The sequence below is a fragment of the Chlamydotis macqueenii genome, chromosome 2, assembly GCF_036417535.1.
Source record: "Chlamydotis macqueenii isolate bChlMac1 chromosome 2, bChlMac1.mat, whole genome shotgun sequence".
Lineage (NCBI taxonomy): Eukaryota > Metazoa > Chordata > Aves > Otidiformes > Otididae > Chlamydotis > Chlamydotis macqueenii.
The window spans coordinates 105,755,132-105,768,996 of NC_141557.1; the positions used below are offsets into that span (position 1 = coordinate 105,755,132).

The 13,865-nt window shown below is 34.5% G+C and overlaps 1 protein-coding gene across 1 annotated transcript in view; it reads right to left on the minus strand.

Moving 5' to 3' along the window:
• Window positions 1-11,839: 11,839 nt before the first annotated feature.
• LOC104478246 (cadherin-7) overlaps window positions 11,840-13,865 on the minus strand; it is a 71,956-nt gene continuing 69,930 nt past the window's right edge. Inside the window, exon 11 of the mRNA XM_086742176.1 lies at window positions 11,840-12,471. Coding sequence (XP_086598302.1) covers window positions 11,978-12,471 — 494 coding nt within the window. The 3' untranslated portion in view covers window positions 11,840-11,977. The remainder of the gene's footprint in view (window positions 12,472-13,865) is intronic.

Genomic DNA, 13,865 nt, shown 5'->3' on the forward strand with positions numbered 1-13,865 from the left:
AATATTCCTTTGGCAACTGGAGTAGATTAACCTTGATCTTTACTCCTTTCTGAGCTTATATTAGTATCATTTTTTTTTATGCTTCCTGTCCCTGCTCATCATTTTCTATTTTTACCTTTGTCATTGACAGTTGTAATTTTCTTTAAAAACTTTGGCTTAGCTGTATTTTGGCTATTTTCACTTTGTTTCTGTACTTTCTTCCAACAGTGTCATAGGCATCCTTCTAGCAGATTCTTTTTCCATACTTCATGCTTGCTTTCTTAATATTCTTTTAGATATGTTTGAGGTTGTTTTGTTGTTTTGTTTTTTTTTTCATTCAGTAAGTCTCATGTTTCTTCCATATCATTTATTTTGCCCTCCTACTTTGAATAAAATATCCTGCTTAGATTTACCCTTTTTAGATAAAATATTTCTTTGCTTGTTCCACATTCAAATCCTTGCGCTCTTCACTGAAGCCAATAAATGTCATCAATTAGATGTAAGAATCTAAAATGTCAGGTTTATTTTTGTCTTGTATTTCAACACATCAGTCATAGATTAATTTCTGTGGCTAATTCTGTTATAAAAAATACTTTATTTCACTGTTTCATTTCAGTATTTGTTAGAGATATCTGCCAGCTCCATGTACAAGAATATCTTGTCCCTACAGTTATGATATCTATTTCACAATATGTGTCTAGAAAACTGTAGTGTTTCATAATTATGTTACTTATTACTTCCAGAATTTTACTGAGATTATTACATACTGAACATCTGCAATTTCATATAGGTTAAAGGAAAAAAGATGTAAGAAAAAATAAATACATTGGAACTTTGTCAAAAATTTAATCTGAATTCTATCTAATTACACACTCGGTTTAATGTTTACTTTTGACTAGATTTGAACGTAACTGCTAAAAGTTTTGGAAGTTGAGCATGGTAGCTGATTAAATAGCAGAAAGGTTTTATGACAGACCTTAGCTTGAATTATCTTTGCTTAGTCAACTATTTTCTTTTGTTTTGAATGCTGTTATAAAAATGCTGAATTAACAGTCCATTAATATCTGAAGCTTTCTTGATCTTATTCTGTGATGGCTAGTACAGGTTTTCTTCACCAGTGTGACTGAAAAAAAAATGACCTAAAGGGAACATTTTGAAATCAGATGGAAAGAGAGAAAGTATTTTAATGTGTTTGTTAATTCAGTACTTTTTGTTTTTACTAGGCCTGCCAAAAATATATTAAATTAATGCTCAGCAGTTATATGAAGACTTGTTCTCTATGACCTAGTTTCAAAACACAAATTTGTTTGACATAGGCTCCCTGATAGCTAGTTGAGAGTAACGTAATGTCTTTCAAATATTATTGACTAGCGTCTCCTTCCCACTTAAAACTCATTATTTACTTCCTGAGACATGAAATCCCTTTTCTTACTCTGTCCTTTCCTCTACACAGTACCACAGTTTCTTGAAAAGTTTTTATTTTAAAATTTATAGAATACACAGGCAGAAGGAGAACATATCAGACAGTGTATAGGTTTTATGTCTTTTCCATGTCTTTTATAAGAAATGGGCAAAATCCTGAACACTGTAAACAGGAGTAGGGAATTTTTTTTCTAGGTGGATCTAGAAGGGAGCACTAGAAGCACTGATTAAGAAATCCTTTGCTGCAATCTAATTTTGCAACCTAAATAGTGAGAGTACCTTGTACGTCTTAACCTTTCAGAGATTACAAGGTTGTATAATAAAAGAGATTTATTAAAAGAGGAAAGAAGTGAAGGGGAATGAGATGAGAAAAAATATCAGAGAAAGGTGAAGGACTATGGGCGTAACAAAAGTCTACAAAACCATGTGACCAGTCATTTATTTTTCAAGATGACAACATGGCTAACCTACAAAATACTAATAGACCACCACTACTAATTGACCTTTAAATTGTATGCTAATATTATACTTCATATCTATTTCAGAGCTAGGAGAACATTAAATTTACTTGCTGGCAGACTATAATTTATATTTTTAGTCTCCTGTGCTCAATTACATTTTCTGAAGTGCACTAAGTTTAATAATTCATACTTAACAGCTCTCTGATGAATACACTCCATTGTAAACAAGATGTCCTGCTTCTAAGCTGGTTAAAGTTGCATCCTTTTAGTCTAACATCATGTCATCTTGCACATACTCACACTTCTGCCTGTTGACTGCAAATAACACTTCCCTTGCTCCTTGAACAATTTGTACAAAAACTATTACCTTTACACTCTATTGTGCAATGTAAAGGTCAGTCGGAACTTATTTATAGAAAAAATCGTATAAAGAATAGGATGTTTCAGGAGCTATTACACTTTTGTCCTAAGCCCAGCTAGCTTACTATTCACAAGATACTGTGATTCTACGCTTCAGCTCACACTGAGTGTCAAAAAAAAAAAAATACGTAAAAAGAGAAGCTTTATTGTTGACCTACTGTATGGTTCTTCTTGCAGCAAGTGGAGAAAGAAGGCATAGCAACTGAAAAATAATTAGAAATGATAAAAGACTTCGTTGTGAACTGCCAAAGATTTCCAAGAAAAATCAAGGAGGCTTTCTGAAGAGCTTAGCTTATGCAGTTTTAATGGGAATCGTGCAGATAAAGTTTCATGCAATGCTTTGGTCATTTATAGATAAAAGACCGGTATGATCTCTTTCACTATAATAACAAAATATAAAGGTGAAAGTTACATATGACCTTTTTTTTCTCTTATAACTAGATTTCCTAAGGTAGAGAGTCTTGTCACATTCCACTGTCTAAAGAGTGTTGTGCTCAGATGTCTGGTCTTCAGAGAATTTGGAAGATGAGGGAATAGTTCTGATCCTAGCCTTTAGAGGTGTTTAGCTACCAGACTGTCACTGAACATCTGCATATATACCTTAGAAGATATGAACCTGCCCTCATTCAATGAAAGACATCTTGTTCTCTAAGTCAATTCACTGCTGCTTTAGTACAAAATTGTTGTTGTCATAGTGCACAAAATCTGAGCTATTGGATGACAAACAGAAACAGCTGCTGTAGCTGCAAAAAGTCTTCTTTGAGCTCTTTGAACTCTTATGTCTTCTGTTTCCCTGACTGTTTTTCATTTAAACATATTGAAAAGCAAATAGTAGAACACGTGTTCTGTGAAATTCCATTTAGTTTAGAAAATTATTTTGGTATCAGAGTATTGGCGTCCTTTTTTAATTTGCTCAGCAAAATTTTGAGCAGTCCAGCTTTATTAGTCTGAATCTTGATAAATTATTTCACACATAATATTTTTGGTCAGTATGATCAACTTTAAAATTAATAATGTATCATTTTTTTTTCTGTATCAATTGGTTTATATCATTTCCATTCACCATCAAATTACAGAGATAAACTGATAAAGCAAAACCTGTTTTGCCACTGAAGTTGATGATAGCTTACCTGAGCTGCCTCCACTTTAATTTCTAACAGAGCAGTGATTCCTGATTCACACGGCAGATTAACTTTAGGGATATTATTCAGTGAGATAGTCTGTTTAGGACTATTATCTTTTCCTGTACATTGCTTTGCCAGTACATCTTGCTAGTGAGGGAGCCCTTAATTTCTCATTTCCAAAGGGAGGATAGAATTTTAAATTTACAAAACCATTGGGGTTTTTTATGATTGACTAGCAAGAAGGATAAGTTAACTTTCCCTCCTCAGATGGAGCTTCCATGTCAATAAATTTTCTATTTATTAATCTCAGATTAGTTAAACTGTAAGGTTTACAAATATACATGTTTTACTTTGGAAATGGATTTTAATAAGCTTTAGCTGTTGAAGTAAATTAGCTGAGAAGAATATACATTCTCAAAACCTTTCCCGGTTACTTGCAAATATGTCTTTTTCTATGTTAAAACATCAATTAAGTATTTGTCTCCATCTACTTGTATACTCAACAGAAGGATGTAAAGCTTTCTTTTACCTCAGAACAAAGCATACTAGCCCTCCAATGTATTTATATGCCACTGTAATTATGGATTTGAGAGAATACTGACATCAAAGACAGAATGAATAAGTAAATTAATTCAGTGTTTCTTTGTCTGACACTCTATGGAACACAAGATATACTAAATGAAAGTATAGGTGGCCTTATTTGTGGGGTTTTTTTTATACAACATTCCATCCCACTGGTATGACTATCATATTGCATTTGTGTGACTTCCTAATGCCAAATCATTTTCAGGAATCCTCTTTGTCTCTTGATGCTCTTTTGCCATCCCATATACAACACTGAAATTACATTGTTGCTGACGTTGGCTGAGGAATGATTTATACCAGACTTATGCCAGGACTGAATTCTACCCACAAGAATACTTCATATTTTCAATTTAAAAGATAAAACAAACAAACAAACAAGCTTTATGTAGATGTTACCATACTATTTTCATTCTCCAGAATATAGGAAACACTCTGTTCCTCTTCAGGCCTTTATATCAACAGATGCTAAAGACAGATGAATCAATCAATATCACAGAACAGAGCAGTGACAAAGATGGGCTGACAACTTGATATTCCAATTCCAAGACCAACAATGTCTCTTTTCTGCAGTATCATTAATATTAAGGGTTAGAGTAACAGTAGTATTGCTGCTTTGTTTAGAAGGCCTTAATAATAATCTGTGACCAATTGTGTGAAGCACCATAGAGAGAGAGAATTCAAAAAGATAAAACTTCCCTCTAGGAAACAGCAACTAGAGAAAAAGACAAGCAGTGGATGTATACAGGAAAAGATGAAGAATGAGACAGCAAGACCTTGTCATTCAGCATGGTCTCTGAATACCGTGAGTCTTAACTATACTGCAGAGGAGAACAGTCTGCCAGTCAGCCACAGCTTTGGTATGTATTTTCTTGACCACTTCATGAATGCAAATTCAGCAGAAGACAACAGAAATCTTTTCCGTTTCTGAAGCTGTGTTGTTTTTTTTTTTTTTCTGTAGTACACAAAGGCCAAACTAAAGTAAAAGAACTCTTAACACAGATGACAATAATTGGCTAAATCAGACTGATTAGAATGCATGCCATTGAAAGATGCCTCCTCTGCTTCTGTCTTGCTTTCAGTTGTAGTCAATTGGATTTATGCATATATTCACTATAGCTGTTAAATTCTAAGAGCTTCCCCCTTCCTGTCTTCTCTGTACGCATCTACCTGCTCCCAGAAGGACAAGTTGTCTGTACTGTTGGTTACTTCTGTTTATTTCCAAGGAACTGTGGCTTTTGAATGCTGAGATAACCTCACATTTCACAGTAGCTATTTGAATCAATATCCCTTCATAAAAGTGCTTTGTGCAAGAGCCAAGATGGTCTACTTAATCTTTGAGTCACAATAAAGTATATTGACCTGTACTAATCCACGTTAAAAATATGTCATACATAATATATTAATCTATTTCTCATGATAAGCTAAGTAACAATTTTTTCATATTATTTTATTTTGTTATCATATAATAATTTACTCTGAAAGATAAATCAGTTCTACCTCGAAGCTACTTTGTCAAGGTCATAGGAAGAGTAGGAAACCATTGAAGCTTTTTCCTAATTTCAAAGCTTTGACTTTGACGCTGACTTGTTCTCCATTCACCTTCTACATGTGACTACTACAAAAGATAATGAATGCATACTAAACCAGCAAAATGATGCATTAGCAAAAGCTTTAGTGTAATATATTATCTTTGAGGGGAAAGAGAATGGAAGGGGAAAGAAGAGAAGGGGGGAGACAAAATGTTCATTTTTTCACTAACCTGTTTTAAATAAGTAAATTTTTACACTGTTTGAATCTTCAGTGTCCTTGAAGGTAAATATACTGCACTTTTTTGTTGCTGTAGTTGTTTTCTATATGTCACAGTCAAGCTCTACTAGAAATTGAAGGGGAAAAAGGATATGAGCAAATATCCAGACAGAAATAGTAACTGCATCAACAGGTTGTACGTCTTATGAAAGTTCCCTTCATGTGTTCATCACACATAATCTAGGAAAACAAAATGTTCTGAGGAATAGCAAACTTCTTAGTAATCTTACCACTTACATATTTAATCTTTTTCTTAACAGTATTTTCTTTATATTTGAATAAGAATATGAAACCAGGCCAAGTACTATAGATTGTTGGAAGATATTGTTCCACAGGATGGAAACATTATTAGCTCAGAGGAAATTGTATTCCAGTAGCATCTGGTAAATGTTATTTTTCACATCATTAGATCATGTATGAAGCAATAAAAAACATCAGGAAAAACTTGGTACTCTTAATCTCTCTGTCATTTTGTTGCTCCAGCCGCTTTCTATGTTAATGAAATCTCAAGCAACAATGAGATAACAGACTCCCAAACAGGAAGATTATGATTCATTTGGGTTGTATCCACAGTCACGGAAGTCAGTAAAGCTACAGATAGTCACACAGTCTAAGGAAAGGGATAATAATTTGATTTTATATCTCAGAAATTCTATATGTTCTTAATTTTAGGGAGAAAGATACTTTATTTTTTTCCTCTAGTCAGTATTTCAGTGTTCATACTTCATCAAGTGTAAACCTTTCGTAACACTGTCTGTATTTAGCATATTCACAGAAATTATCTTTGTGAGCAAGGGTACTGTTTGTTACAACAAGGCTATGTATACTACACTGATAGTAAGTAGTTCATGCCATTAAAAACATCCTATTAAGCTGCTTGCACTACCAATAAAAGATGCAGATTGTGGCTTCTAGAAACGGAAAGCCAGTACAAGAGATTGTGTAAAAATAAAATGTATCCAACTCAAACTAACAATCATTCTTCTTGATGCTGTAAGTGGTCTTTTATCAATCTCCCATAACTATGTATAAATCTTAACACCTCTTGACAGCCATAAGGAGATCTGCCAAGTACTTCAACATGATCAAGATTTCACCTAGCATTTTTAGGTACATCAGTAAATACTTGTAAATACTTATTTCTCCACACAGTTTCAACAGTGTGATAATAATAAAGGATATTTTGATCATTAAGGAAATATAAGGACATTGAAATTAAGACTAAACATTCTTGTCAGACTCAAATGGTCTAATGTGGCTTGAAAGTCTGGCTGAATATCACATTTATCCTTATTGATGAGTAGTTAGTGTTAATGAGAGGAAAAGCTATCAATATATTAGGGAGTACTAAGGTGGAGTAATAATGAAAATACTACATGAAATGTCAGTGCACATAGGGACATTTTGTACTTGTATTATTTTACTTTTGTAACTTTTCCCTCTTTTTCTGTGCATCAGGACCATGATTTAAATAATAATGATAGAACTGTGCTACAAGAAACAATTTTGCTAAATGTGTAAAAGTTACTGATAGTAGTGCCAGAAAATTACAGTATATTTTAAAGTTGTAATGTTAAACCCATGTCATGATTTGGATGGTGTTAACGGCAGCTTAACTACAGTGTTTGTGTACTCGTGTTTAGAGAAAGTGATCAGTTTCACTGCAGCCTGTTGATGTAATGTTTAGCTTTTTCTCCACAGTTTTTTGATATCAAAGAGAAGGAACATCTCAGGAATTTCTTTTGTCCTATTAACAGAAGATAAAAAGGTGGGTTTGAAGTCAAAACCAAATAAAAGTTTTTGAGAGTAGGGTTAACTTTTTCAGATACTCTTTGCTTAAATAAGATATTTTAAAATAAATAGTGTGTGAATGGAAAGTTTAAATATACATACAATTTAAGGAAATATGTGTTCACATATGAGATAAGAGAAGTACGCATATGATACACCACTATTGCTTCAAATAAAACTTTCTTCTGGTTTCCAACAAATGCCTATGCTGTTCTCTGCTTTCATTGTGTTTAATTGGATACATAAAGACTCACTGGCAATCTTGTGTCATAACAATGCCTAGGTAAATCCATTTTTTTTCAAAAAATGTATTTCTGTCTGCAATTGTATGGTCTAAGGTTTCACAGATTTTATGTACTATATTGATTTTTTTTTCTTTTTTCTTTATATCTAGTCTAAATCTACCTCTTTCTATTATAAACCATTACCCCTTGTCCTACCACAACAGGCCTTACTAAACAGCCTTTCCCCATCTTTCTTGTAGGTTCCCTTGAGGTACTGGAAGACTGCTATAAGGTCTCTCCAGACCCTCCTCTTCTCCAGGATGAACAGCCCCAGCTCTCTCAGCCTGTCCTCATAGGAGAGGTGCTCCAGCCCTCTGACCAACTTTGGGGCCCTCCTTTAGACTCACTCCAACAGATCCACATCCTTCTTATGTTGGGGGCTCCAGAGCTGGACACTGCACTCCAGGTGGGGTCTCACCAGAGCGGAGTAAAGAGGCAGAATCACCTCCCTCAACCTGCTGGCCACGCTTCTTTCGATGCAGCCCAGGATGCGGTTGGCTTTCTGGACTGTAAGTGCACATTGCCTGCTCATGTTAAGCTTCTCATCCACCAGCACTCCCAAGTCCTTCTCCTCAGGCCTGCTGTCAATCCATTTTCCACCCAGCCTGTATTTGTGCTAGGGATGGCCCTGACCCATGTGGAGGACCTTGCACTTGGCCTCATTGAACTTCATGAGGTTTGCATGGGGCGATCTCTTCAGCCCATCAAGGTCCCTCTGGATGTCATCCCTTCCCTCCAGTATGTCTATCGCACCACACAACTTGGTGTCGTTGGTAAACTTGCTGAGGGTGCACTCTATCCTACTGTCCATGTCACTAGCAAAGATGTGAAACAGGGCCGGTCCCAATACCGACCCTGAGGAATGCCACTTGTCATTGGTCTCCACTTGAACATCGAGCCGTTGACTGCAATTCTTTGAGTGCTGTCATCCAGCCAATTCCTTATCCACTGGGTAATCCATCTGTCAAATCCAGATGTCTCCAGTTTAGAGATAAGTATGTCCTATGGGACAGCGTCAAATGCTTTGCACAAATACAGGTACGTAGATAGAGTGCATATGGTGAAAAGAATTGGCGTTTCACTATTAGATGGGAGTGCTTATAATCTTTTACATACTTTCTAAGGAGAATTTGTCACCTCTAGTTAGATACTGGAGCTCTTCAGAAAGTTAAATAAATAAATATAATTGGAAGTCTTTTTAAAAGGTCTTTCTAATTAGTTTGCTCAAATAATTCCATAACCTTTCCCAGACAGAGAAAATATTTCTTCAACTTTACACTATTTAGTCAGTAGGATATACTTTATAATATCAGGCTATGCAATATAAATAACACTCAAAGAAAAACATTTGAATAAGATTATAAGATGTGAAAACGTATAGACACGGTAACTTATGGAGAGCATTATATAGTATGTGCATTGTGTAGACAATATATATATATAATAGTAAAATCTGTTATCAAATGTAAGAGGTTTCCACCTTTCTTTCTTATTGCAATAATATGATCAATAGGTAAGCATGTGTGATGTAAAAACAAATTTACTCAGTTATTTTAGAACTATGCAACAGAAAACATATATATGCAAGAGTTTATGGCATTAGAGTAAAGCATATTTCTTTCCATAGAAAACATTAAAAAATCCAAACTCTAACACAGCTTCCTAAGAGGCTAGCTTTTTGGTTTTTTACAGATATAGAAGGCAGAAAAGCAGGGGCATTGTGCTGTTTACTCTAAATCACATTTAAATCTCCTTTGAGTGTTATGTGCTAAAATCAGCGTTTTTGACATCTTAATCCAAATGCATGAATTATCTTCCCACAAACAACAAGGAGATTAATAAAAAACTGTTCTCTCAGCACCTTGCTGATTTAATACCTGCTTAACTCCTGCAGCACATCTCACTCTTATTAAACTGCATGTACGTGGTTCTTCTTTTTATTTTTTTTTATTGAAAATCTTACATGTATGACTAAAAGTCATGGGAGATATCTTTCAGTTCCATTACAAAATCTGTCATATATATATATACTTATATATATATATATATATATATATTTAATACAACCAGAAGCAAATCTACTGAATTATGAAACAATGATTGTCGACCAAAATGTAACTCAAATTAAATACGTTGCAGATGATTAAAATTATTTTGTTTTCTTTGATGGAGCTGAAGGCCACTTTCACATAGTTAATTGATAATTCTGGACTGCAAAAATTACAAAGCCTTAATGATAATTTCCCATCTCCCAGTCTGGTGTCACCCATACATTAGGATTTTAGTACAAGGATCCTTCTTTCAGAAAGAAGTACTTTTAGAGTGAGCATCATCCTCCATGAGGTACCTTCTATTCACAAACACAGTCCTGCAAGCAAATTCTGTATACCTCTCAGTAATTGCAGGTAAGTCAAGCCATGTCAAGTTAGGTACAAGTAAAAAATTTGCAGGAGCAGAGTCTAACTTAGGAACTCATCTACAGGTATCTAAAACAAAACAATCTGAAATAATACTTAAAAACACTATTTTACTTGAGTATATGCCTTATTATCTAGTAATAAATCATGAAAGATGAAGTATAAATATTGTCAGAATAATAAAAAACTTGTCTTATTCTAAGAAATTCTACTTCAAAATTGTACAGTATTTTAACCGACAGCAGTTGTCCTTCTGTTTTGGCACTCCTGAACCAGTGTAGAAATTATGTGTGGTGAGTTTAACACCTTTGGGAAAAATACTTATGTGCAGTAGGATCTAAAGATGATTTCTGGAATAAATAGCATTACATTGCTTAACATTAGAAAGAAATTGAAAAGAGTCTTTTACTGTGATTCATCAGCTGCAAAAGAGAAGGGGAAGGAGAAAAGGAAGGTGTTTACAGTCTTTGAAGTATATATAGTATGCTTAACCTTGAAAATTAAATCTTGCATTAAAGACACTCCCAGCTACCTCTGTAGTCTTCTTTCCAAAAATTCAATGTACAAATATTTTATTTAAATGTCTCAGACTTTGTAATGGCTCAGAAGAACAACTGCATGTCCTTGTAGCTGCTCTCCTTTCTGAGAGATGAATGACAGGAGAGATGAATGACAGGTGAGATTGCTTTACTGTAATTTCTCCATTTCCATGCTTCATTTCCTACATTTATCTGAGACTGGAGAAAAATCAGCATGTTTTGACAAGTCTAATACCATGAGGCAGTAAAATGGACCTGAATTTAGTGGAGACTGGAGCTCCAAAATAAATACAACATTTTATGACAAATAATAATTAAAAAGGATAAATTCTCCTGTACAAATCAGAAGAGATAATAAAAAATAGCAAATAGATAGCAACACCTTTTCTATACCTACATGGGCATCACAAAACTTTTCAACTATAAGAATACCCCTCCATATTTCTCGTTTTATGTGGTTTGTAAACTACTTCAGCAAGTTGATGACAAACATTGTGTAATTTCTTAGTACAAACAGTAATTTTTCATAAAACTACACAGAAAATTACAGAGACTTCTAACTAAATAGCTCTGAGAACAAACAGGGAGAAGCAAAAAAATTATCTGCTGGGCTTTTGTTTCTTTTCATGTCTATTCTTCACCTTTTGGCCTAGCAAGCTGCATGCAACACTGTAAAGAAAATTTGTTACAAACACCTTGCATCTGTAAATTCTATATATTGTAATGCTGTATTGAATTATATATTATATTTGTAAATTTGTTTCTTCTTACTCTTAACTCATACCAGAGACTCTGTATTCTAGATATAGCAATACTGCGAAGGCATCTACAGAGTATCATTAGCTATTGAGGTCACAGTGTATAACATAACATACTCTTGAAAGTGAGTTGCCTCTGCAGATATCTGAGGGTTGCTATCTATTTGTACGTGGCTAAGCATTTCATTTTATCAAAAATGCCACCGAATGCTCATATTGTGTGTGATCAGTGCAGTCCCTAGGACAAGTTTAATGAAGATATGTTCCACCAAGGCAAAAAGAAAACCCAAAAGGTTAAAAATGGATAAATATTTACAACTTCCTTCAGTCTGTAAGGTTGAGTTTTCTGTTTTAGTATTCTTCAGTGCATTTTCAGAGAAAGGTTCCAAGGCTATGAGTATAAGCAGTCTGGTCCAGTCCCATACATATCCGCAAGCCTTTTAAAGCGAGGGCCCCAGTCACTGAGGTAATCGTAGTTCTGGTCAGAGTTTGAGCTGATTGAATCTAAAGAACTGAGTGACTCTGCCACTGAGCCATTCCCCTCAAACGCATATGTCTGCAGGGAGTCATAGGGTGGCGCACAGGGGTCCACATCAGCTTCTTTTAGTCTTTCCCATATAAATTCCCTAAAAATGACATTATCTGGGATGCTTTTAAAAGTCGGTCTGCTCAGGAACTGGATTTCAGGTGTCACGTCTCTTCTGGTCTTCGTGTCTCGCATAATGTTGAGGTTTCTCAAGGCAGCCATGTCGAAAGCCTCAGTGTCTTCTTCTCCACCACCCTCGTCATCATACCTGACAATGTTCTCTCTAATATCTCTCTCTTCATCAAAAATGAGGGGCTCTTTTTTCCGTCGCCTCATGGTGACAATCAGCAACACAAGAACTGGAACAGAGAAAGACTGGAGTTTTAGCAATGTTAAAGTTTCCTTATATTTTTTCTAGTGGTGGAAGTATTAATTAATTTGTAGGGCAAAGACCCAAGGACATAGCAGGCAATTTATGCAGTTAGATTTGAAACCTAGTGGGTTCTGAAACAGCTTTTAAACCATAAGCTTTTTAGATGTTAAAGAATCAATTTCCAAAACCATTCTGGATTAACATCTTCATCTCTAATTCCATATCTTATGCTGTCTGCTAAACATAAATTTTGAGACTGGTTTAGTCTGACTATTACAATGTCATAGCCATGAAATAAAAAAGGACCTTTTCCTGAACTCTTAATTGTCCAAGTGATAAAACACATTCATAAAGTAACTGAATAGAATTTAACAACCATGGTTTGGGAAGTGACTAAGTTAAAGTATATGGCCAATCTCTGCTGAAAAAAAAAATTAAAAATCGTAGATTGGTGAACATTGAATTATTAAGCAATGTGTAAAATAAGATTGTCTTACTTCATGGATTAAAAGTAAGTCTATATAAGACCTCACTTTCCTATAAAGTGCAAAGTACTTCAGGTTTATGAATTACATCTAATGAGAATGGCTAGGACTGGAGTTTATTGGATCAGTCAGTGCTAGAAATGTAATTATTTTTTTTAAATTTTAATCCTTAAAGTTTCTTTCAGCTTGAAAGCTAATTCTAAAGTGCAATGAGGGTCAAAAGAACTGAGAGAAATTAACTGAAGGCTCCTCTTCTTCAAATATGGTTTTAGTAGAGAAACATCATTGCTGACACACAAAATATGGAACCAGTAATGTGAATATTGCACCCATCTGTGGGACATGATGAAGTGTGAATCATCCTAGAAAAAGACTAATACTATATTGTAGCATCTGGATAATATTTGCTGAGTTAACGATACTCCTAGAAAATAGCAGGCATCACTATGACTGTAAAAATAACAGTACGTTGGAAACTAAGTGTCATTCCACATTCAATTAATCTCTTATGATTTTATGTTTATTTTTAATCTTAAGAATATGTGATTATATGCATTCATGTGTCTAAGGTTTACAATCTTTATTAACAGTATTTTGATATGCCAACTAAATCCTATATAAACATCTGTAAAAGCCAAAGCTGATATAGATAAAATTAAGCTTGAGCTTCCTTAGGTACTCTCAATAGTGGCCTCCATAAATTTTATAATGTAGGACTGCAATTCTTGAAAGTCCTTTTCATGGAGAAATTTTTAAAATCAATACCAATCTAGTCATCATGAGGCATGATTTAATATTGGGATCACTTTGTTAGAACAAACCATTCATTCAGAGACTGCACATGCAGAAAACCGCATCATACGTCTACAGAACCTATGGTACTATTTGGAACTGG